The sequence below is a fragment of the Leguminivora glycinivorella genome, chromosome 13 (genome assembly GCF_023078275.1).
Source record: "Leguminivora glycinivorella isolate SPB_JAAS2020 chromosome 13, LegGlyc_1.1, whole genome shotgun sequence".
Lineage (NCBI taxonomy): Eukaryota > Metazoa > Arthropoda > Insecta > Lepidoptera > Tortricidae > Leguminivora > Leguminivora glycinivorella.
In genome coordinates, this window is record NC_062983.1 from 13,502,001 (window position 1) to 13,528,410 (window position 26,410).

General features: G+C 38.8%; 2 protein-coding genes across 2 annotated transcripts in view; one reads left to right on the plus strand and one right to left on the minus strand.

Annotated features, from left to right (window-relative positions):
• LOC125232973 (mucin-5AC) overlaps window positions 1–26,410 on the minus strand; it is a 43,473-nt gene that overhangs the window by 6,387 nt on the left and 10,676 nt on the right. The window contains exon 2 of the mRNA XM_048138832.1: window positions 11,772–11,937. Coding sequence (XP_047994789.1) covers window positions 11,772–11,937 — 166 coding nt within the window. The remainder of the gene's footprint in view (window positions 1–11,771; window positions 11,938–26,410) is intronic.
• On the plus strand, window positions 12,430–13,678 carry LOC125232974 (NADH dehydrogenase [ubiquinone] 1 alpha subcomplex subunit 8-like). Its single transcript, XM_048138833.1, has 2 exons — window positions 12,430–13,224; window positions 13,494–13,678. The coding sequence occupies exon 1, from the start codon at window positions 12,685–12,687 to the stop codon at window positions 13,222–13,224; it is 540 nt and encodes a 179-aa protein (XP_047994790.1). The 5' UTR covers window positions 12,430–12,684; the 3' UTR covers window positions 13,494–13,678.

Here is a 26,410-nt window from a genome sequence, read left to right on the forward strand (position 1 = left end):
TATTGCAGCGTGTCAAGCTTTAATTGCGACCCGCTCAACCCTCGCCTCGCTTAATGTTATGTAATGAACGTGTTTATCTAGTGTTTACACGCTTGACAAGTGCTCGGGGAGGAAAGCCTTTGAAATCAGAGCAAGCACGTGCGTTATATATATATATCAATGTACGATTTTCATGATATGTTGAAGAAAAAAATATTATATAAATTAACAATTTCAGAAAATCACGATCCTGTGTCCTGACCTGAGCTAGGAAACCCTGAGTTACAGGACGCAGTTTCGTCGCACTAGTACCTTAATAGATTATATATCTATATTTGGCAAAGAAACTTAAAATTTTGCCGCGTCTTCATTCATTTTTCTTTTTGTTTGTCGGTCGGGTTCTCGGATCAAAATAAACTGATATGGGTGCAGATCAGCTGGAGATTTATTAGGCCATTCTATTCATTGGAAGGTAGGACTCGAATCACTTAATAAAGGCAAGATCTGTAACTGCACGAGATTTTTGGATAGCGTTCAGGGCAGTGAAAAAAAAATTATTAATCTGCATTCCAATGGTCGGAAAGTTAGGAAGGTTTTAATTGTTTCTTTTTTATTCATTCTCCATTCATTTAAATTTTATTTCAGTTATAAGTACTTACCTGCTACTATCACCAGGGACCGGACAACCCCTTCCGCGCTACAAGCCTTTCATTGGGAATCCCTAACGTAAGGACGACCCAATCGAGAGACTCTCCCTTTCGAACTGCAAGCCCATTCATTTGACTAGCCCTTACAAAAAACTAAGCAAAACAATAAAGCTAGCCCTGTGCATTGGCTTAGCGCTATCCGATACGGCTTGCAAGCCTTTAATAAGGGTTACCCTTATTTTAAGCGCTATTTATAAGGCTTTCCCTTTTGTTAAAGCGTAGTCGAGCCTTGCGTAAAAGAGACAGGATTATGAATCTAAGCTATTGTAAGAACAGGAAGGAAAATGCGCTGTTGCCACTCCGCACTATGCGCCCCATTTTTAATTTTGCAACGAAACATGTTTTCGTTGGATAAAAGTAGAACACGGCTAGAAATTATTTTTAATGAACTGGGAGAGTGATGGATCGCCTGATGGTAAATGATCATCGTCGCCCATAGATCAGTATGTACGTTCGTACGTATGAATGTATGTAGGTATGTATGAATGTATGTAGGTATGTATGTATGAATATAATTATGTAAATATGTATGTATGCATGTAAATATACAGTGTTGGGCGAAAATCAATACAATTAACCATTAACATTACACATTGAAAACGTTAATTGCCAACATAAAAACAAGCCGTTTTCGTCATCCAACTCGCCTTGATGAGTTAATTGGGTGAGCAGTTCCTAAGATAGAGCTGATGCTGAACCCTGGCTTTTCCCAGGGGAACGCGGGTTTGGTTTAACATAGGCAAGCGCTGTTTTCGTCATCGGACTTGTTTTGATGAGTACTTGAGTGAGCAGTAACCAAGGTAGAGCTGATGCTGAACCCTGGCTATTCCTAGGGGAACGCGGGTTTGGAGTAACATAGGCAAGCGCTGTTTTCGTCATCGGACTTGTCTTGATGAGTACTTGTGTGAGCAGTAACGAAGGTAGAGCTGATACTGAACCCTGGCTACTCCTAAGGGAACTCGGGTTTCGTGCAACATAGGCAAACGCTGTTTTCTTCATCGGACTTGTATTGATGAGTACTTGAGTGAGCAGTAACCAAGGTAGAGCTGATGCTGAACCCTGGCTTTTCCCAGGGGAACGCGGGTTTGGAGTAACATAGGTAAGCGCTGTTTTCTTCACCGGACTTGTCTTGGTGAGTACTTGAGTGAGCAGTAACCAAGGTAGAGCTGATGCTGAACCCTGGATTTTCCCAGGGGAACGCGGGTTTGGAGTAACATAGGCAAGCGCTGTTTTCTTCACTGGACTTGTCTTGGTGAGTACTTGTGTGAGCAGTAACCAAGGTAGAGCTGATGCTGAACTCTGGCTATTCCTAGGGGAACGCGGATTTGGAGTAACATAGGCAAGCGCTGTTTTCGTCATCGGACTTGTTTTGATGAGTACTTGAGTGAGCAGTAACCAGGGTAGAGCTGATGCTAAACCCTGGCTATTCCTAGGGGAACTCGGGTTTCGTGCAACATAGGCAAACGCTGTTTTCGTCATCGGATTTGTCTTGATGAGTACTTGAGTCAGCAGTAACCAAGGTAGAGCTGATGCTGAACCCTGGCTATTCCTAGGGGAACTCGGGTTTCGTGCAACATAGGTAAACGCTGTTTTTGTCAGCGGACTTGTCTTGATGAGTACTGGTAAAGCTGAGAACTCTGGCTGTACCTAGGGGAACTTAGGTTTGGTGCAACATAGACAAACCCGGTTTCCGTTATAGGCCCTGCCTTTATGAGGACTTGGGTGCGCAGTACCCAAGCCAGTGCTGTAGCTGAGACCTGGTGGTACCGGTGCAATATAAATAAACGCTGTTTTCTGTTCATAGTATGTTTCGTGTGAAATATCTTAGACTCGTCTTTATGACTGGTACTTGGTTGAGTTGAGTAGTACCATAGAATCTGTCAAACTATTTCTGTTGATTGTTGTGAATTCTATGAAGATCGTTTGAAACAGAAATACTTTTCTGGTGGCAATCAACCATACAGCCCGTCTGATAGTAAATAGTTACCGCAGTCTATGGACGCTTGGAACTCCAGTATTCTCTTTATTCCCTGTGTTACTATTAGTGAAATCGATTGTACTTAATTTTGATATTCAAATGGATATACATACGTATTTTTTTAGACATAAATAAAGTGTTTTATGTATGGCAAATTAATAAATTTGTTCTAACTACTTGATGTTAATATTCACTTCTGGTAGGATTTTTGTTCAGTTAATATTATGTTTTATGCCTAACTTGACATTGCATGAAATATTTCTATAAGTATTATAATGCACCGAAACCAGAGTTGCCCTAGATACCGCCAGGGCTCAGCTACAACGCTGTCTTGGCTATTGCGCACCCAAGTCCTCGTCAAGACAAGTCCGATGACGCAAACAGAGTTTTCCTATGTTACACCAAACCCGAGTTCCCCTAGGTACAGCCAGGTTTCAGCATCAGCTCTATCTCGGGTACAGCTCACCCAAATACTCATTAAGACAAGTCCAATGACGAAAACAGCGTTTGCCTGTGTTACACTAAACCCGAGTTCCCCTAGGTGCAAACAGAGTTCAGCATCAGCTACACTTCGGGTACTGCTCACTCAAGTACTCATCAAGACAAGTCCGATGACGAAAACAGCGTTTGCCTGTGTTACACTAAACCCGAGTTCCCCTAGGTGCAGCCAGGGTTCAGCATCAGCTGGACTTTGGGTATTGCTCACTTAGTAGTCATCAAGACAAGTCCGATGACGAAAACAGCGTTTGCCTGTGTTACACTAAACCCGAGTTCCCCTAGGTGCAGCCAGGGTTCTGCACCAGCTGGACTTTGGGTATTGCTCACTCGAGTACTGATCAAGACAAGTCCGATGACGAAAACAGCGTTTGCCTGTGTTACACTAAACCTGCTTTCCCCTAGGTGCAGCCAGGGTTCAGCATCAACTAGACTTCGGGTACTGCTCACTCGAGTACTCATCAAGACAAGTCCGATGACGAAAACAGCGTTTGCCTGCGTTACACTAAACCCGAGTTCCCATAGGTGCAGCCAGGGTTCAGCATCAGCTGGACTTTGGGTACTGCTCACTCGAGTACTCATCAAGACAAGTCCGATGACGAAAACAGCGTTTGCCTGTGTTACACTAAACCCGAGTTCCCCTAGATGCAGCCAGGGTTCAGCATCAGCTGGACTTCGGGTACTGCTCACTCGAGTACTCATCAAGACAAGTCCGATGACGAAAACAGCGTTTGCCTGTGTTACACTAAACCCGAGTTCCCCTAGATGCAGCCAGGGTTCAGCATCAGCTGGACTTCGGGTACTGCTCACTCGAGTACTCATCAAGACAAGTCCGATGACGAAAACAGCGTTTGCCTGTGTTTCACTAAACCCGAGTTCCCCTAGGTGCAGCCAAGGTTCAGCATCAGCTGGACTTCGGGTACTGCTCACTCGAGTACTCATCAAGACAAGTCCGATGACGAAAACAGCGTTTGCCTGTGTTACACTAAACCCGAGTTCCCATAGGTGCAGCCAGGGTTCAGCATCAGCTGGACTTTGGGTACTGCTCACTCGAGTACTCATCAAGACAAGTCCGATGACGAAAACAGCGTTTGCCTGTGTTACACTAAACCCGAGTTCCCCTAGATGCAGCCAGGGTTCAGCATCAGCTGGACTTCGGGTACTGCTCACTCGAGTACTCATCAAGACAAGTCCGATGACGAAAACAGCGTTTGCCTGTGTTACACTAAACCCGAGTTCCCCTAGATGCAGCCAGGGTTCAGCATCAGCTGGACTTCGGGTACTGCTCACTCGAGTACTCATCAAGACAAGTCCGATGACGAAAACAGCGTTTGCCTGTGTTTCACTAAACCCGAGTTCCCCTAGGTGCAGCCAAGGTTCAGCATCAGCTGGACTTCGGGTACTGCTCACTCGAGTACTCATCAAGACAAGTCCGATGACGAAAACAGCGTTTGCCTGTGTTACACTAAACCCGAGTTCCCTAGGTGCAGCCAGGGTTCAGCATCAGCTGGACTTCGGGTACTGCTCACTCGAGTACTCATCAAGACAAGTCCGATGTCGAAACCAGCGTTTGCCTGTGTTACACTAAACCCGAGTTCCCCTAGGTACAGCCAGGGTTCAGCATCAGCTGGACTTCGGGTACTGCTCACTCGAGTACTCATCAAGACAAGTCCGATGACGAAATCAGCGTTTGCCTGTATTACACTAAACCCGAGTTCCCCTAGGTGCAGCCAGGGTTCAGCATCAGCTAGACATCGGGTACTCATCAAGACAAGTCCGATAAAAAAAACCGGCCAAGAGCGTGTCGGGCCACGCTCAGTGTAGGGTTCCGAAGTTTTCCATATGTTTCTCAAAAACTACTGAACCTATCAAGTTCAAAACAATTTTCCTAGAAAGTCTTTACAAAGTTCTACTTTTGTGATTTTTTTCATATTTTTTAAACTTGTGGTTCAAAAGTTAGAGGGGGGGACGCACTTTTTTTTTCCTTTAGGAGCGATTATTTCCGAAAATATTAATATTATCAAAAAACAATCTTAGTAAACCCTTTATTCATTCTTAAATACCTATCCAACAATATATCACACGTTGGGGTTGGAATAAAAATTATTATCAGCCCCCACTTTACATGTAGGGGGGGTAGCCAAATTTTTTTTTTCCATTTTTTATTTTTGCACTCTGTTGGCGTGATTGATATACATATTGGGACCAAATTTCAGCTTTCTAGTTCTAACGGTTACTGAGATTATCCGCGGACGGACGGACGGACGGACAGACAGACATGGCGAAACTATAAGGGTTCCTAGTTGACTACGGAACCCTAAAAAGCAGCGTTTGCCTGTGTTACACCTGAGCAAAGAAGGAGCCTATCATATCATAACTATAAGTATTTGGTATTGAAAATTTAACCTTATTTTATCTACAGCCGTTTCCATCAAACAGAAACGCGCAAATATCACACACAGTGCCACCGTAGGTAACGATCGTATGTTATTTCGTTCGGAGTAATGTGTGCTTTATGAGCGAGGTACAGGATTTAAACTCGCACGATATGCTATAAGGGAAAGCAAATAAAACCCAGTATAAGGCTTACCCTTATGGCGTTAGGCTGAGCCGATGATAAGGGTTTTGAAAGGGTATTGGGCTATTTTAGGTAAGCGCTTTCGTTAGGGCTTTAAAAGCAAAATGAAAGGGTATCGCGTCAAAAGGGTAGGGTAAGTTAAGCCTAACGAAATACCCATACAAAACCCCGTATAAGGGATAGCGGGCCGGTCCCTGACTATCACTATGTCGACATTCGATTAGGACGATTAGTCAAGAGGCGGAGCTGACAACCTGCCAGTTCATATCCTTTCAGGTAAATAGTATTTTATAATTACAACTGGTTATCTGGTGAAGTGTCGTAAGATGCGAGAGTTGATTACACTTTGAAAGTAACTCGTTCTTGGTCCTAATGTGTCGCTGAACAAATTGCTCATTGTTACGAAAGTTTTGCAAGCAACACTTCGAATGGGTAACATTTTGATAATGATTTACGTTTTGTAATTCATTGTGATGAAAAAGATAAAAGTATTGTAAAATCGGGATAAAGTTAAACTGCTAATTGGATTACATTACGATGATACAATTGCTGATTTTATTATTGGATACGTCACCTCACTTGCAATAATATGTTACTCTTTGAAGGCCGAAAAAATATATGGCACGATCTTGTTTGTAGAGCCGTAAGTGTCACATATTTTGCGACATTCAAAGAGTAACATATTATTACTGGGGGGTTACCATGACGTACTAAAGACGTTCAGTTTAGGTTGAGGGAAAGGGACACAGCTATAGCAGTTACATAGCTCTGTCCCTCTCTCTCAACCTAAACTGAACGGCTTTAGCACGTCATGGTAACCCCCCTGGTGACTGTGCGTAATTTAGTAGTAAGGCAACAAATATATCAGTTGAGCAACCGGGTACTGACTTTTCTTCAAAACTAAATATAGTAGAATGTGATATAATGTAGTAAGTATTAGTGGCTTAATTGAGGAACACTAAAATTAAACGGATATCCTTTAGTACTGCAGAACCTAATAATGAGCAGCAGCAAACGATTGAATAAGCATGTAATCTTAATTAACATCACATCACAAACATGTGTTCATTTCATGCGCAGCATAAAACACCAGTCATCATAACTGTCATAGAACTAAGATAACTACATGCCTCTGCCTCACTGAATTCACTGATCGTGCATTGAATTATAAACTAACTGTCAATATTGTTATATAATACAGCGTTCGAGCTCGTAATAATTAATGTTACTAATAGATAAGAATCAGTATAGAGCGATCGTAGATATTGATACCGTTTTGAGGAATCAAGTCAGGGTTGGCAGGGTTGGTACGATTATTTGAGTTACCCTACCTACTCTACTCTAAACAGTAATAACCATGCTGGAAATTAAAAAAAGGATTAAAACTAATCAACTTCATATCTATTTTTTAGGGTTCCGTAGTCAACTAGGAACCCTTATAGTTTCGCCATGTCTGTCTGTCCGTCCGTCCGTCCGTCCGTCCGTCCGTCCGTCCGCGGATAATCTCAGTAACCGTTAGCACTAGAAAGCTGAAATTTGGTACCAATATGTATATCAATCACGCCGACAAAGTGCAAAAATAAAAAATGGAAAAAAATGTTTTATTAGGGTACCCCCCCTACATGTAATGTGGGGGCTGATATTTTTTTTCATTTCAACCCCAACGTGTGATATGTTGTTGGATAGGTATTTAAAAATGAATAAGGGTTTCCTAAGATCGTTTTTTGATAATATTAATATTTTCGGAAATAATCGCTCCTAAAGGAAAAAAAAGTGCGTCCCCCCCCTCTAACTTTTGAACCATATGTTTAAAAAATATGAAAAAAATCACAAAAGTAGAACTTTATAAATACTTTCTAGGAAAATTGTTTTGAACTTGATAGGTTCAGTAGTTTTTGAGAAAAATACTGAAAACTACGGAACCCTACACTGAGCGTGGCCCGACACGCTCTTGGCCGGTTTTTTTTTTAATGCAGTCAAAAATGTCGTGACTGACTTTTTTATTACTCGACCTTTACGATAAAATAAATTGATGTGATGTAAAAGTAAGAGCGAATCGACTAGCATGGTATGGTCATGTGACAAGAAAGGTATTACGAATGAATGTTGAAGGAAGTAATGGGAGAGGAAAACCGAGGAAAATGTGGATGGACTGCGTGAAAGATGATATAAAACGAAAACAAGTGAATGATGAGATGACGGGTGATAGAGAGGTATGGAAGAGAAGGACATGATGCGCCGACCTAGGATTGTAAATAGAAAAAAAAACAAATGTTTTTTTTTTCAGAATTATGACAAAAAAAAACATGAAAAAAACCGAGCACCTTGGTTTTTTTTCTAAATATGGTTTTTTTTCAGATGAACAAATAATACGACAATAACGGTTTTTCGTGAGTTGTAACGTGTTTCAATAACAATAACGTACATTTTAATTCAGTATACAAACGTTTATTGGGGAATCCCCGATGCGGCGTGCAGCGTGGAGAGGCGGTGGTGTTGCCAACAGTAAATAGTGATAACTACAAACTACAGATTTAGTAAATGTTACTTTTATAAGACCAGAAATTAAAGTTATTTGATTAAATTCGTTTAATAGTTAACATTAAGTCTAAAAAACCGTATAAAAGTATTAACTACTTTGCAAATTTTGAGATTTCGTACTTTAGAAAAAAAAAACATTCTCCAGAAAAAAAACTGTTTTTTTTTCACGGTTTTTTTTCATGTTTTTTTTCAAGCCAGAAAAAAACCGTTTTTTTACAACCCTACGCCGACCCCAAATGACTGGGATAAAAGGGCAGGCGAATGATGATGATGAAATTGATGTGATGTAGATAATTTATTTACATTTCAAGTTGCGAAAAACGTAACGCAATTGGATAAATTCGCACAAGTTTTGCAGCGATTTGTAATACTAATAAATGTCACGGTCAATGTAAATAAACCGCGGCATGACCATAACAATACGGGCCATTTTATTTTATATATACACATATATATATATATATATATATATATATATATATATATATATATATATATATATATATATATATATATATACGAGAAACTCGTATGACATTATCACACAGTTTAATATAAACTTTTATCAAAATTGACGAAACTCCCCAATCTCAATATGACAATGGGAAGGTGGGGAAAATCAGGAGCCGACATAGTGTGGTCACCCTACTTGATACATTTGTATGAGAAAAGTTATGTCTGAATATCTTTAAAACCAGACAACGAATATAAAATATTAGATGGTGGATATTTAGTAAAAATTTTTACTAAATGTTGAAGTACTTTCGAGTGTCTTAGGTGCTACAAATCTTAAGATATTTACATTTTTAACTTTCTCAAAACGTGTGGACTGAGTGAGCACTTACAAAAATTTATTATAAAAAAACCTGACACGTTAGTGGTTCGTTTTGTATTTTACAAATTCCCATTTCACTTTTACTAAACTATACACATATAATAGCGGTCTAAATCTTATGTTTTTCATCAAAATTCGGCTTTTCAAAAGTGTGAGGATTGAGTGAGCATAAGAAACTATTTGTAAAAAATCAAATACGTCACTACTGTCACTAGGTAATCTAATATTTATAGAGGTAGGTTGGCCTATTTTTTACTAAATGTTAGTATATAAATATTATATGTTAAATGAATATATTCACTGTTTTCGTTGGTAGTTTGTGAGAACTGAGTGAGCACATGTTAATGGCTGTATCTTTTGATTTATCTTTTTACAAATTCAGAGATTCGTTTTACAATTGTTTTAGAACTTTTACTAAATGATCAGCATATTTTTTTTTATTTTCGGAAGGTGCTCACTCAATCCACACACACACAGCTTACTTTAGTTTAGTTAGACGTCCAATAATAATGCACTAGTGTACTCTAATGTCTCTAATACTGAACTGCACCACATCATGCATCGTGAAACATTGACAACGCGTGTGCAAGACAAGACAACTTTAAAATATACTAGAACCAGCTAGAACTAAAAAACCGGCCAAGAGCGAGTCGGGCCACGCTCAGTGTAGGGTTCCGTAGTTTTCCGTATTTTTCTCAAAAACTACTGATCCTATCAAGTTCAAAACAATTTTCCTAAAAAGTATTTATAAAGTTCTACTTTTGTGATTTTTTCATATTTTTTAAACATATGGTTCAAAAGTTAGACGGGGGGCGCACTTTTTTTTCCTTTAGGAGCGATTATATCCGAAAATATAAATATTATCAAAAAACCGGCCAAGAGCGTGTCGGGCCACGCTCAGTGTAGGGTTCCGTAGTTTTCCGTATTTTTCTCAAAAACTACTGAACCTATCAAGTTCAAAACAATTTTCCTTGAAAGTCTTTATAAAGTTCTACTTTTGTAATTTTTTTCATATTTTTTAAACTTATGGTTCAAAAGTTAGAGGGGGGGGACGCACTTTTTTTTTCCTTTAGGAGCGATTATTTCCGAAAATATTAATATTATCAAAAAACGATCTTAGTAAACCCTTATTCATTTTAAAATACCTATCCAACAATATATCACACGTTGGGGTTGGAATAAAAAAAAATATCAGCCCCCACTTTACATGTAGGGGGGGTACCCTAATAAAACATTTTTTTTCCATTTTTTATTTTTGCACTTTGTTGGCGGGATTGATACACATATTGGTACCAAATTTCAGCTTTCTAGTGCTAACGGTTACTGAGATTATCCGCGGACGGACGGACGGACGGACGGACAGACAGACATGGCGAAACTATAAGGGTTCCTAGTTGACTACGGAACCCTAAAAACGATCTTAGTAAACCCTTATTCATTTTTAAATACCTATCCAACAGTATATCACACGTTGGGGTTGGAATGAAAAAATAATACCCTAAATACCCTAATATTTTTTTTTTCATTTTTTATTAGGGTTTCGTAGTCAACTAGGAACGCTTATAGTTTCGCCATGTCTGTCTGTCCGTCCGCGGATAATCTCAGTAACCTGAAATGCTACAGCACGAGCACAGCACTAGAAAGCTGAAATTTGGTACCAATATGTATATCAATCACGCCAACAAAGTGCAAAAATAAAAAATGGAAAAAAATGTTTTATTAGGGTACCCCCCCTACATGTAAAGTGGGGGCTGATATTTTTTTTCATTCCAACCCCAACATGTGATATATTGTTGGATAGGTATTTAAAAATGAATATGGGTTTACTAAGATTGTTTTTTGATAATATTAATATTTTCGGAAATAATCGATCCTAAAGGAAAAAAAGTGCGTCCCCCCCCCCTCTAACTTTTGAACCTTATATTTAAAAAATATGAAAAAAATCACAAAAGTAGGACTTTATAAAGACTTTCTAGGAAAATTGTTTTGAACTTGATAGGTTCAGTAGTTTTTGAGAAAAATACGGAAAACTACGGAACCCTACACTGAGCGTGGCCCGACACGCTCTTGGCCGGTTTTTTTTTGCACTTTGTCGGCGTGATTGATATACATATTGGTACCAAATTTCAGCTTTCTAGTGCTAACGGTCGCTGAGATTATCCGCGGACGGACGGACGGACCTAGTTGACTACGGAACCCTAAAAAACTAACTAACTATTTTGGCTCAGTGATCCAAATTGAATCTTGGCCTCCGAAACGAGAGATCGCCACCTGTCCCGATCCTGCGCAGCCTCTTGCCAGTCACTGACTTGAAGCCGACTCAGATCAGCTACCACACTGTCCTCCCAGCGATACCTGGGTCGACCCGCGGGACGGCCACCGGCTGGTCGACCCTAGAATGCTCTTTTGACAGCCCGATCGTTTCGAAGAGAAAATATGTATAGTAGAAGATGGAAAAATGTAGTATGTAGAAAATACGAACGTTGTGAGACTTGTGAGCTTGTTCGAAAAGAGAATAGTTATGGAATGTATGGAGCCGTACGTACGAGTATACAATATACATTCTGTGACTCTTCTCTTTCCGCACAGACTATACGCGGTGACCTCGTGGGTTTCAATGGAGTAGGTATGTGAGTGGTGTCTGTACAGAGCACGTACCGGATCTGCTGCGCGACGCCCTTGGTGCAGTAGCCCTTGCAGCAGACGTGCGAGGGCCCCATCACGGTCCGGCACTCCGAGGACTTGCGGCACGGCAGCGGGAACAGGTCCAGCCACCCGCTGGTTGTACGCACGGCGGGGCATACCACCGACTGGCCCTCGGCCGCTGAAAATGTAAAAAGTAATAGTTATTTGTTATACAAGGTAGTATTTTAACGCCGAGTGTGGAATTGAAAAACGAGCAAGTGAAAGGATTCTATAGTTGAACCACGAGCGAAGCGAGTGGTTCGAGAATAGAATCCTGAACTTAGCGAGTTTTTCAATACACGAGAAGTAAAATACAGTTGCAACCGTGTGTAACACAAAACTTTTCCCCTCACTATAGCGAGGAAACTACAACGCAAAAAAATGTGTTTATCACTGCTTCCAGTAGTTCCACAGGTGGTAAGTAATCTTCATTACTAGATTCACCTACTTTTATCAATTTTAAAGCAGTTAATTTTACTATATTCAAGGTCAAATTACTTTACCCACTAGTGGATAAAATGCGTTTTTACCCGCTGGTATTAAAGGATAAAACACGTGTTTCCGAGCTAGTGAGGGGAAAAATTCATATTTTCACATGGTAGGTACCTAATATAATATATGGTATATAACGTTATATAACAGCCAGTGTCAGAGCGGGAGCACTTTAATTTAAAAATACGCATACGCCAATCCGGCGAATCGGGAACTACCTAATCGTTTTATTAGGCATCGCACGCAACCTATTCAGTGGAGGGATTGAAACCACAAACAAAACATTACCTTGACATGAATGTCAATCAAAACCGACTAAGTAATTATTGACACATTGCTGTTGGTGCAAATATTTATTTTTTAATACGTAATTAACAGTGCAGAATATACCAATATGGTGATAACTAAAGATGTAACTCTACCAGAATGTGAAGCGTTAACCGTGCAGGAAGTCAATCTGTCCACTCCTACGCTGATGTCCGCGGGCCCTTACATCGGGAAACTATGCGAGAATGTCAACAACGAATTCATGCTTTGTCGCCAAGAAACCCGGGACCCTCGCGCTTGTGTAGAGCTCGGAAAACGAGTAACATTTTGCGCTCTAAAAGTTTTCCGTTCCATTAAAGCTCAATGCCGCGATGAATTCAACCAATACGCAGATTGCATCTTTAAGAGTTCAGGAGATAACAGTTTTGAGCACTGTCGAAAGACGCAAGCCGTGTTCGATAAGTGCATGAATGATAAACTGTGTGTTGAGCGGCCGGACTTCGGATACTTTTGTCGAGCGCGTGTGCACAAGAGCCGCAGCGACCCGCAGCCCGGGCCTCCCTGCCCGTGCGTGCCCAAGGTTAAAGACCCGACTCCTGGTTTGCCAGACTGCGAGAAACGTAAACCAGCCCGATTTGGTAGTCGGTATTGGTGGATGACTGAATAGGTAAAACTCACAACAACGCTTTGTAGGTACCTACTCCGGATGTACTTGACTTAAGTAGGTATGTAATTAACTAAACAAAGTCTGCTAATTTTGTCACGCATGGAGCCGTGTAATTGCAATATTTAATCTGTTGAATTCTAAATATGCTGTGAAGAAGGAAAATACACGAATGATAATTGTTTGCATAGTTTAATGTCACTATTAACGCACCCATCGTCTACCCGTAATGACTGTAAATAGGTTTCACTAATTACAGTTGTAACCGGCAGGTGAATAATTTGACCCGACACGTTCGGATGCGTCTAAGTGTGCCGCGCTGCAGGGGTCACGCAGCAGCCTATCGCGCGACATTATGCACATGCACAATTGGACATAGTTCGATGCATAAGCAATTGCCATCATCAGTCTCATTTCTTACGGAGAGTGAGCTATGGGCAAGTCGGGAAAGCGCATGTCTGGCCGCTCCCTGCCTTCACTCAAAATAAATACCATTTTCAGTACAGATGGTGTTTTACGCACTAGTGCGAGAAGTGGTTCATTACATGCCAGGTCAAAACTTCGAAGGCTCATCTGTACTGAAAAACGTCGTAAGATACACGTGCGAAAAGGAAATTTGTAGGTACCTCGTGTCGATTTAAAACACTCCCTTCGGTCGTGTTTTAATTTATCGCCACTCGTTTCGAACTTCCGTTTTTACGCATTTGTATCGTAATGTACTATTCTTTTTTCAGTACATATGAAGCTACTTTACCGTATACTCGTGCGAGTGGTGGCACTTTATGTGCCTATGTTGAAAAAGTATGTAAGTATTTCAAAACGCTTCGGTCAAATACCTATAACTGATATCCTTCCTATTGCATTGCATTTATAATGGCTATATATTAATTTGAATGGCCAATTTTAAAACAATATTTCTCTTCTGGAGGATATTAACCCTTGATAGGATAGCACGAGCCAGTTTAACGCGCAAAAAACATGGTTAAGACAAAAAATCAATTAGTCATGTCGATTCAAGCTGTAACAGTTAATTGGGCCCAATTTCGCCAACTGCGGGCGTGGCGGTGTTGCGCCGGGTGCCCCAAGGCTAACCAGATGCAAAATTAGATTTGTGCAGTTTGTCAAGTCTAATTTGAATAGCATAACCTACCTAGATATGTTGGTTGTAGATTATGTTTAATCTTATTGTTTTTAACCTTAATTCGTTATTTAGGTTAGCTACTTTTACTTTTTACTAATTATGAGGTCTGACCAAGCCAAGGTTAATCAGATAAACTTATTATGCCTAATATTAATGAGCATAATAAAATGCACTAAAGTGCATTCACTTCTTAATAAAACATATAATATAACTAGATTTTCTTATGACACCTGTTACCTTTTCTGAATTGACATAATCTAGCGTCGAAACATTGTAATTGTGTGTACTTGGATGCAAATAAAAATTTCCCCACATGGCGTTTAACGTAGTCTGCTATACGATGCAGGTACTTCCTGTCATAAATTAAAAGATGTGTTAGAAAGACGTAGCACGCTTGTGACTCCCCGCGTTCGGCGTAGAGTTCGAGTTGCCATCATGCTGCATTTCGGTTTCATTTTTATCGCCTTATGTATGTGGTTAAATAAAACTGCGTTCAAAGAATTAGCTACTCGAAACGTAGTAGCCAGATTTATTCAGGCTCTCAGTGCACTCCCAAATTGCAGTTGGAGAGCGGGAGTTGCATTCGCAAGGCCGTCGAAAACGCATCGCCGAGTAGGCCAGCCCTAATCGACGTTGCACAACGCCAGCTGAGCAGACGACACTCAAATTACCATTATTCGTTATACAGAATGAGGTTTTAGCTAACTACGAGTATGTATAGTCTGTTTCAGCAATTCCCGATAAGTTTGTATTGTACATTTGGATCACGTCTCCGATTTGGATAAAAATTGGTAGGCTGATAAGAGTCCATGATGCTGAGCAATAAACGAGGAGAAAAGCTACTTCAGTTTTGCTGGGAAAATAAACTAGTTATATGCAACAGCTTATTTAAAAAGAATCCGAAAAATATGTGGACATGGCTTTCACCGAAACACAGAAAAAGTCAGATAGATTATGTGCTCTCAAATTGTAAAGAAAAAATCACGAACATTGAAGTTATAAGCAGACTAGCTTTCCCCAGCGACCACAGAATGATAAGAACCACAATAAATATAATAAACAATTGTAAAAGTAGAGTCACATACAAAAATAACATCAAGTCCAAGTTAAATACAAACAGTGGAATAGAAGAATATTTAATAAATTTGAATACAAACATCATGTCTATAGGCGAACAAGTAACTGAAAATGTCAGCTCTCTCTATAAAACAATTAAAACACTAATATCAGACAGTTTGAACTCAATAAAAAGCGAGTCAAGTTCAAAACGTTATACTATCTCGGACCATATAAAATCACTTATTTCACGAAGAACAGAACTAACAAAGAAGAAACACCTTTCAGATGAAGAAAAGAAAGAGCGCTCTTTTCTTTATAAAAACATACATAAACAGATAAAAAGCGAACGAGAGAAACACAAGATATCAGTAGTTGAAAATTTTCTGAAAACTTCAAGAGGCCTGAAAAAGGGCCTGAAAACTTTGGAAACTACTAAACAGTGGATCCCCTGTTTAAAAGAAGGCTCTGCAAATCACAAAACATGGAGTAGAACTGGCATAATAGAGAAGGCTACTTCATTTTATAGAGACCTCTATTCATCGCGAAACTCAAACGAAGACACACTGCCTACGATAGATAAGTCTATTACCCTTGATAGATTCTCAGATTTGGACATTTGTAAAAAAATAGACAGATTAAAAACAGACAAAAGTTGCGGACCGGACAATATCCCAAATGAAGCCTTAAAAGCCGGCAAAACTCTACTTGCACCACTTATAACTACACTATTCAACAAAATACTAGACGAACGAGAAATACCGGATGAATGGGCAGAATCAGATATTATTCTTCTTTTTAAGAAAGGAAATCCGGCAGAAATAGGCAATTACCGACCGATTAGCTTACAACCTAATATGTACAAGTTATTTGCTTCATGTATAGAAGAGCGGCTGTCAAAATATATTGAAAAGTACCAACCTCCAGAACAAGCTGGCTTCAGGAAGGGCTTCTCTACCACAGATCACATACATGCACTAAACCTAATAATAGAAAAATATGTAGAGCACAAAAGAGGACTCTACATAGCTTTTATAGATTACGCGAAAGCCTTTGATTCCATTACTCATAACAGCATATGGAGAGCCCTACACGAATGTGACGTACCATGGGAAACTATCGAATTAATAAAGAATATATACAGCAAAAGCAAAAGCCGCGTAAAACTAGAGAAGAAAGGGCCTGAAATCAAAATCTGTAGAGGTGTTCGACAGGGCGATCCAATTTCGCCGAAGATTTTCATTGCAGTGCTCCAAAGTATCATGAAAAACTTAAATTGGGAACGAAAAGGTATCAGGATCAACGGAGACTTTTTAAGTAACCTTCGCTTTGCGGATGATATTGTCCTTTTTTCAGAATCGAACACTCAATTAGAAGAAATGATTAACGAGCTATATAACGTAAGCCGAGAAATTGGACTGGAACTGAACTCTACCAAAACTAAGATTATGACCAACACTTTTGAGAGACCCATAAAAGTGAACAATACATGTCTAGAATACGTGAAAAATTATATATATCTAGGTCAACAAGTATCCTTTGCTAAGTGCAGACGCCAAGATGAAGTCAAACGACGTATCAATATTACCTGGAATAAATATTGGAACAACAAAAACATTCTAAAATCAAACCTACCAATGACACTTAAGAAAAAGTCCTAGATACCTGCCTACTTCCATGTCTTACTTACGGCTGCCAAACGTGGATTTATGACAATGACACAAAAAATAGAATCCAAGTATGCCAAAGAGCCATGGAACGCAGTACACTCAACCTAAAACTACAAAATAGGATAAGGAATACTGAAATTAGAAAAAAGACAAACGTGATAGATGCTTTAGCTCATTGTAAAAAGCTCAAATGGAAGTGGGCTGGCCATATAATTCGCATGAACGAGACAAAATGGACAAGGAAACTAACGACTTGGTCGGGACCTATCAGTGAAAGAGGTAGAGGGAGACCGAGACAACGATGGAGCGAAGAGCTTTGCAAAGTTGCAGGCGAAGACTGGACAAAAATAGCGAGGGACCGAGAGACATGGTCAAATTTGGAGGAGGCCTTTACTCGATAAGAGGTCCTTAATTTTAAACATTAAATTAAATTAATAAATATAATATTCAATCAATTTCTTATTATTTTAATAATAATTAAAATAATAAGAAATAATAATAATAATAATTAATGAATAATCTTACAATATAATATCACTAACTATATTATGATTATGACATGATGTAAAATGAAATTATTTAGAAGTTGATGATATAAATAGCAATAGATATAATCATGTTTAACTATTAAAATTATAAAAGAAATAAGTGAATGTTGCATGTATAATAATTAAGGAAATAAAGAGGCTTTTTTATTTATTTATTTATTTATGTATAGTCTGTTTCAGCAATTCCCGATAAGTTTGTATTGTACATTTAGATCACGTCTCCGATTTGGATAAAAATTGGTAGGCTGATAAGAGTCCATGATGCTGAGCAAGATCCACTAAGGTTTACCAAAATTTCCTATGTAGGTTGATTGTATTATGAAACTTTCCTTTTTTGTTACCGAAAATGTATAGAAATCTGGTAACAAAAAAGGAAGGTTTCATGCAAACTACATAGGACAGTTTGGGAAACCTTAGTGGATCTTGCTCAGCATCACGGACTCTATCAGCCCACCAATTTTTATCAAAATCGGAGACGTGATCCAAATGAACAAACTTTTCGGGAATCTTTTCATCGCATCGGTCCGTCCCAGTCGCACTTATAAATAGTGGGAAAAGCCTGACGTTATATCGTTTATCACGCGACCGTGCTTGCCTTCCTGAAATAGATATCATTTACGAAAGCTACTACCATCTAACCTTCCAACCCAAAGGGTATATAACTACTTACAATACAATATAACAATACACTTTACTAGCTTTTGCCCGCGGCTTCACTCGCGTTAGAAAGAGACAAAAAGTAGCCTATAGCACTCTCCATCCCTTCAACTATCTCCACTTAAAAAATCACGTCAATTCGTCGCTCCGTTTTGCCGTGAAAGACGGACAAACAAACAGACACACACACTTTCCCCTTTATAATATTAGTATGGATTCACCAATGTAACAAGATGACATAAAAAAAATATAAGCACATAACTTTAATTAACTATGGTAGACAACAGGCAACAGTAAGTACTTATTGGGATTACTCCGGTTTCCTCGTGATCCGTGATTCCATCACCGAAAAGCGACTGGCAAATATCAAATGACATTTCGCACATAAGTTCCGAACTTCCGAAAAACTCATTGGTACGAGCTGGAGTTTGAACGCGTGACCTCCGGATTGAAAGTCGCACGACTCGCACGCTCTTACCGCTAGGCCACCAGCGCTTCACGAAAACACAATGCAGCGCAAAACAACCTGTATACAAAAGTATAGGATAGGTCAGTGTTGTGGTGAACGGCGATAAATTTTACTGACTAAGATGCAACATGCATCGTGATTCATGGGGGTCGCATTCACTTTATACATACATACATAGGTTATAAAAGTTAATGTATATACTTACGATAAAATTTATTATAGGTATCTACTTACTACAAATACATATGCTTTCCATCAGGGCCCATAAAATAGATCCTAGGGCTTATTGTAAATATAATAACAGCGCAATAGTTATTTGTTATACAAGGGGGCAAAGTTGTATTTTAACGCCGAGTGTGGAATTGAAAAACGAGCAAGTGAAAGGATTCTATAGTTGAACCACGAGCGAAGCGAGTGGTTCGAGAATAGAATCCTGAATTTGCGAGTTTTTTAACACACGAGAAGTAAAATACATTTGCACCCGAGTGTAACACAAAACTTTTCCCCTCACTATAGCGAGGAAACTACAAGTACTACAACGCAAAAAATGCGTTTATCACTGTTTCCAGTAGTTCCACAGGTGGTAAATCACCTACTTTTATCAATTTTAAAGCAGTTAATTTGACTTTATTCAAAGTCAAATTACTTTACCCACTATTTAGTGGATAAAATGCGTTTTTACCCGCTGGTATAAGGACAAAACACGTGTTTCCGAGCTAGTGAGGGGAAAAATTGTTTACCTTATTAATCGCGAAATTATGGTTAATTTTGAAGGATATAAGAATAAAAAAAAAACAAATAACGGTATAAACTCTGAGCTCTGACACTTTAGAAGACTCGTAATCCTTTTACTTTAAAATCCCTAACGACTAGTACTCAACAACATACAGTATTGACTGAATATAAAAAACCGGCCAAGTGCGAGTCGGACTCGCCCACCGAGGGTTCCGTACAAACTTTCTTTCAAACTACCTAGTAAAAATAATCTCATATTTTCATATAACTCTAATGACTTGACTAGAAGACAAAAGTATAGGCACTAATGAGTATTATAGTGTATAGCGCCATCTCCCGTTCAATTTGCTAACTAATTTGCGCGACCTGGTTTTTCAGGGATAATTCTTTATAATGTTAACCGATTTAAACAGTTTTTACTTTATTAGACAGAAGATGGTTTACGTAACATCTCGTATTAATTTGAAGTACGATATACATCCGCAAGGGTGGGTAAATTGAAAGTAAAAATCTGAAAAGTTTTTTGTGAATTAAAAAAAAAGTATTCAAAATACAAACACGATTATATTTTTCCTGTAATATATAGCATAAAACCAATGTTTACTAAAATTCTCATAATTTTTCGTTGGTAAACTTCGGAGATAAGGGGGGGGGGAACGGTATTTTTTTTTACATTTTCCTTCAAAATTCTTTTTTTTTCCACAACAAAAAAATTATAAAAAATAGCTTATTTACGTTCAATTTGAGCTCTTTCCAACGATACCCCACTTGACCTAGTAACTTGAAATTTACAGTTTGCCCCCCTTTCATTTTGGCCATTTTCTACAATTAAAATTAATATATTTAAAAAAATTATACTTTCTATTTGTAGAGGTTTACTATGTTCACAACTATTCCAAATTTCAAGTTGATAGAATTAGTAGTTCTCGAGATATTTAGGAATGTGACAGACGGACAGACAGACGGACAGAGTCGCACCATAAGGGTTCCTGTTGTACCTTTTTGGTACGGAACCCTAAAAAGTAAGTATCTACTTACTCGTGGTAATGTACCCAGCTAATTTAGTAGGTAGCTACTACTTTAACATTGACACAGTAGCTTTGCCAGCTAAATTACCTTAAAGAACAAAAATCATACAAAAAGCCTTTAAACTTTGGAGAAAGAGGCGATTTAATCGCACTCATTTTTGTATTTTTTTATGTGGACTTATTAAGAGTAAAGTTGTGAAACAAAAGGCGTTACGTTGACTAAAGCGAGAGGTCTCGTTATTGACCCACAAATTACATGTACAGAAAAAAAATCTGTTCACTTATTGCCAGGTTCAGATCTGCGAAAGTCGAATAAAAGGTAGGTACATACTCGTACTTATCAAAGTTCTATTGAAACTTCCCATGGAATAATATTTAACGATGACGGACGGTTTGGCACTTTTGACCATTCAAAATATCTTGATCTTTTTTAGGGTTCCGTAGTCAACTAGGAACCCTTATAGTTTCGCCATGTCTGTCTGTCCGTCCGTCCGTCCGTCCGTCCGTCCGTCCGTCCGTCCGTCCGTCCGTCCGTCCGTCCGTCCGTCCGCGGATAATCTCAGTAACTGTTAGCACTAGAAAGCTGAAATTTGGTACCAATATGTATATGAATCACGCCGACAAAGTGCAAAAATAAAAAATGGAAAAAAATGTTTTATTAGGGTACCCCCCCTACATGTAAAGTGGGAGCTGAATTTTTTTTTCATTCCAACCCTAACGTATGATATATTGTTGGATAGGTATTTAAAAATGAATAAGGGTTTGCTAAGATTGTTTTTTGATAATATTTATATTTTCGGAAATAATCGCTCCTAAAGGAAAAACAAGTGCGTCCCCCCCCCTCTAACTTTTGAACCATATGTTTAAAAAATATGAAAAAAATCACAAAAGTAGAACTTTATAAAGACTTTCTAGGAAAATTGTTTTGAACTTGATAGGTTCAGTAGTTTTTGAGAAAAATACGGAAAACTACGGAACCCTACACTGAGCGTGGCCCGACACGCTCTTGGCCGGTTTTTTTTTATTATTATAAATGGGCGTACTCTTGGCCACAGACAAGCCAAAGGCAAAGACGTGGCCTACGATGGAGTGAGCTCGCCCAGAAGATATTTATTTGATGTGTGATTACCTCTATCATAAGTATCATAACCATTTTAATCGGTAACGATAACAACGCCTCCCCGATACTTCTTATTTAATTTTGGTCTAGAATTCATTCTTGTGGTTCAGTCTGTTAGTTAAAGTTTCCTTAATTAAGGTACAATATCGTACATTTTATACTTATTATAACAAAAAATAAAACCGCCTTCAAAAATAAGCGCGTTACAAAACACGGAGAAACTAAAAAGCCAAAAATAATAAACCTTTACCTATTCTCTTTCTTTTTCTTTACTATATTCTATATGAAGCATATATAGTACGCAAAAGTACTATATTTTTGGGGTCCATGCCAGTGGCGAATTTACACGAGGGTCAAACCGCCAGGAGCGGCGTTTTGATAATGAAAAAAATTTCGCGCTCGCTCCGCTCGCGCTTTTATTCATATTTAACCTTCACTGTACATTTCATTTTTTTTTTTTACTTTGAATATACATTACATTTATTATGGGACCAATGCTGAAATATACAATCTAAATATATAAAAGAAGAAGCTGACTGACTGACATATCAACGCACAGCCGAAACCGCTGGTCCTAGAGATTTCAAATTTGGCACGTAGGTTCCTTATATAGTGTAGAGGAGCACTAAGAAAGGATTTTCCAAAATTCACCTCCTAAGGGGGTCAAATGGGGGTTCAAAGTTTGTATGGGGAAACAAGATTAGTTTGACTATTTTATTCGAAACTTCACAGGAATATTCCTTAAGACATATGACTTAATACGTGTTTCAGGTTTTTTGAAAATTTTACCCCTAAAAGGGTCAAAAGGGGTTAATAAAGTCGAAAAACCAATATGGGTATCGTTTTTATGGTTTATCGGGTCGCTGATCACGATAAATACAACGTTTTTTAAATCTAACGAGGCGGAAGTGAAATACCTCTCCCCTGTTGTGGTGCAATGGGGTTTAAATATCAAAAAAATATATATAGACTGACGGACATATCAACGCACAGCTGAAACCGCTGGTCCTAGAGATGTCAAATTTGGCACGTTGGTTCCTTATATAGTGTAAAGGAGCACTAAGAAAGGATTTTTCAAAATTCGCCTCCTAAGGGGGTCAAATGGGGGTTCAAAGTTTGTATGGGGAAACAATGTTAGTTTCACTGTTTTATGCGAAACTTCACAGGAAGATTCCTTAAGACATATAATTGAATACGTGTTTCAGGTTTTTTGAAAATTTAACCCCTAAAAGGGTGAAAAGGGGGTGATAAAGTAAAAAAATCAATATGGGTATCGTTTTTATGGTTTATCGGGTGTCTGATCACGATAAATACAACGTTTTTAAAATCTAACGAGGCAGAAGTGAAATATTATCCCCTGTTGTGGTGCAAAGGGGTTTAAATATCAAAAAAATATATTGACTGACGGACATATCAAAGCACAGCCGAAACCACTGGTCTTAGAGATTTTAAATTTGGCAAGTAGGTTCCTTATATAGTGTAGAGGAGCACTAAGAAAGGATTTTCCAAAATTCACCTCCGAAGGGGGTCACATGGGGGTTCAAAGTTTGTATGGGGAAACAAGATTAGTTTGACTATTTTATTCGAAACTTCACAAGAAGATTCCTTAAGACATATGACTTAATACGTGTTTCAGGTTTTTTGAAAATTTTACCCCTAAAAGGGTCAAAAGGGGTTAATAAAGTCAAAAAACCAATATGGGTATCGTTTTTATGGTTTATCGGGTCGCTGATCACGATAAATACAACGTTTTTTAAATCTAACGAGGCGGAAGTGAAATACCTTCTCCCCTGTTGTGGTGCAATGGGGTTTAAATATCAAAAAAATATATATAGACTGACGGACATATCAACGCACAGCTGAAACCGCTGGTCCTAGAGATGTCAAATTTGGCACGTTGGTTCCTTATATAGTGTAAAGGAGCACTAAGAAAGGATTTTTCAAAATTCGCCTCCTAAGGGGGTCAAATGGGGGTTCAAAGTTTGTATGGGGAAACAATGTTAGTTTCACTGTTTTATGCGAAACTTCACAGGAGGATTGCTAAAGACATATGACTAAATACGCGTTTCAAGTTTTTTAAAAATGTACCCACTAAAAGGGTGAAAAGGGGTGATCATGTCAAAAAACCAATATGGGTATCGTTTTTATGGTTTATCGGGTCGCTGATCACGATAAATACAACGTTTTTAAAATCTGACGTGGCGGAAGTGAAATACCTTTTCCCCTGTTGTGGTGCAATGGGGTTTAAATATCGAAAATAGCCATATGGATTTCTTTTTTATGTTTACTTCTGGTTCAAGAGGTTTCAAATTACACGTAAGTTCCTTAGAAGAGCACTAAGAAAGGATTTTTCAAAATTCACCGCCTAACATGATAATTTGACAGGGACAGGGACAGGGACGGGGCGGGGCGGGGCGGACTGGGACGAGACGGGACGGGCCGGAACAGGGATAAGGGTAGGGATAGGGATAGGGATAGGGATAGGGATAGGGATAGGGACGGGGACGGGGACGGGGACGGGGACGGGGACGGGGACGGGGACGGGGACGGGGACGGGGACGGGGACGGGGACGGGGACGGGGACGGGGACGGGGACGGGGACGGGGACGGGGGCGGGGACGGGGACGGGGACGGGGACGGGGACGGGGACGGGGACGGGGACGGGGACGGGGACGGGGACGGGGGGACGGGGACGGGGACGGGGACGGGGACGGGGACGGGGACGGGGACGGGGACGGGGACGGGGACGGGGACGGGGACGGGGACGGGACGGGGACGGGGACGGGGACGGGGACGGGGACGGGGACGGGGACGGGGAATATATATGGTAAGCGTGTTCAGTGGATACATGTAGAAGTATAATGCCCCGCTGCACCTTAATCGAAATAATTGCGGACAAATGTACCTACATAGAAACCTACGGATCCAAATGAAAATCTTATTTTTTGTAAACGTTTGAATAAGAATACTTTTATTACGCGGGCGAAGCCGCGGGTAAAAGCTAGTAGTACATATGGGTATAATATGGGTATTTTTTTTTTAAATTATGGGTCTTGTAAAAAAATTAAGTAGGTAACTATTGAAATTAAAAGAATATTAATAGGTACGTAAGTAAAAATTGCACACCTGTCAATGACATGAAAGATATCCAATCGAATAAAATATTTAACAAAACCCTGAAACAATATTTAATCGAAAAATGTTATTACAGCTTACAAGACTTTTTTAACGATAATGAATAAACAAAGTAAAAAAAAAAACATTATTGAAAGCCTATACCCCTACTTACTATAATTACTATGAAGTACCTAGTCATAGCCGACCCAGTTTCATTTGTTTACCCTTATTTGTTGGCGCACCGTCATGACGTGAAAAAGATTGTATAAAAAGATACCTAACAAATTGTATAAGCGAAATACCTCCTACCTACCTACATTAATTATTGCTGCGCCCCGTAGGGCTTCATGTGTCATTTGTGTACCTACCTATACTTTTAAGTACCTACTTGTAAAACCTGTAATGTACATGTGAATTGCAATAAATAAATACAATACAATACAATACATTACGATACATTAAATAATCTGTACATTTCATTACTTCGTTCTGTTCTGCAAATATTGCAGTTACGTATAAAGCCACCGTTGTTTGCAAACATTTGTATTTTTTCCAAGATATATTAAATAACGACATTTCTTAAGGGGATTCTCTACTCCGATGACCTTTGATTTGAATCCATTGGTATTATGAATATTACGATAGTTTCTAAAGCATATCATATTAACAGAATCGTCTTTAAACAAACTAGCATCCCATAATTAGGTACCTACTTCACAGCTCATTGATTCTGTGATATTTAGCATCAAAGTTGAACTATTTTAGGACTGAAACTGGTTCTTTGGTCAAAATTTTTGCCGTAATTAGTTTAAAATTAAAATCGCTTTTGCATTTTCATAAAAGTCTAGATTTCATTGAAGTAAAAATGTTTTTAAAACAATGTCAAATTTCATAAAAAATATAATGTACTTATAATATGGGTATTTTTTTTAAATTATGGGTCTTGTAAAAAAATTAAGTAGGTAACTATTGAAATTAAAAGAATATTAATAGGTACGTAAGTAAAAATTGCACACCTGTCAATACATTTAGAAAGTGATAGAAGACTCAATATTGCATATTTTTCGAAATACGCCATATATATTGTTGGTGTTCAATAAAACACTTGGTACATTACATACAATAAATAAACCTAGTTATATATTACGCTAAGTAAAACATTCGACAACATGAAAGTTTGCTTTTTTAAAAAAGGTCAAATGTTAAGTTGGTAAATGTGAGCTTGGAAAATAAAACAATAAGTTGGGAAATGAACATTCGGCGGAATAAAATTGCGCGAAACGTGAGTTGGGAAGTGATTGATATTCGGTCATACAACTTTCGACGATACTTAAATAAGAGAACTAATGCAACACAAAACTTGTCAAAAATCGATGAAAACCGAATGGAGCCCCTTAGAGTGGACAGAAAGAACGATCTCTACGACTTGGTTATCGATTATGTGTACCGTACCACAGAATATATAATAGTACAAGTACAGAAGGCCCACTGCTTTGATGTTCACGAAATGCCGCCTTTTTAAATGCCTACAAAATCTAACAAAGAAACGAGCCGCACGTGCGCGGCGTCGGACGATAAGGTTGCCTATGGATTAAAACGAATTAATACCTACTTAGATAAAATGTTATACTAAGTCTTGGGTATTCTC

Excerpts from the sequence above, each read along its gene's own strand:
- LOC125232974 (XM_048138833.1), top strand. The coding sequence starts at position 12,685 with ATGGTGATAACTAAAGATGTAACTCTACCAGAATGTGAAGCGTTAACC.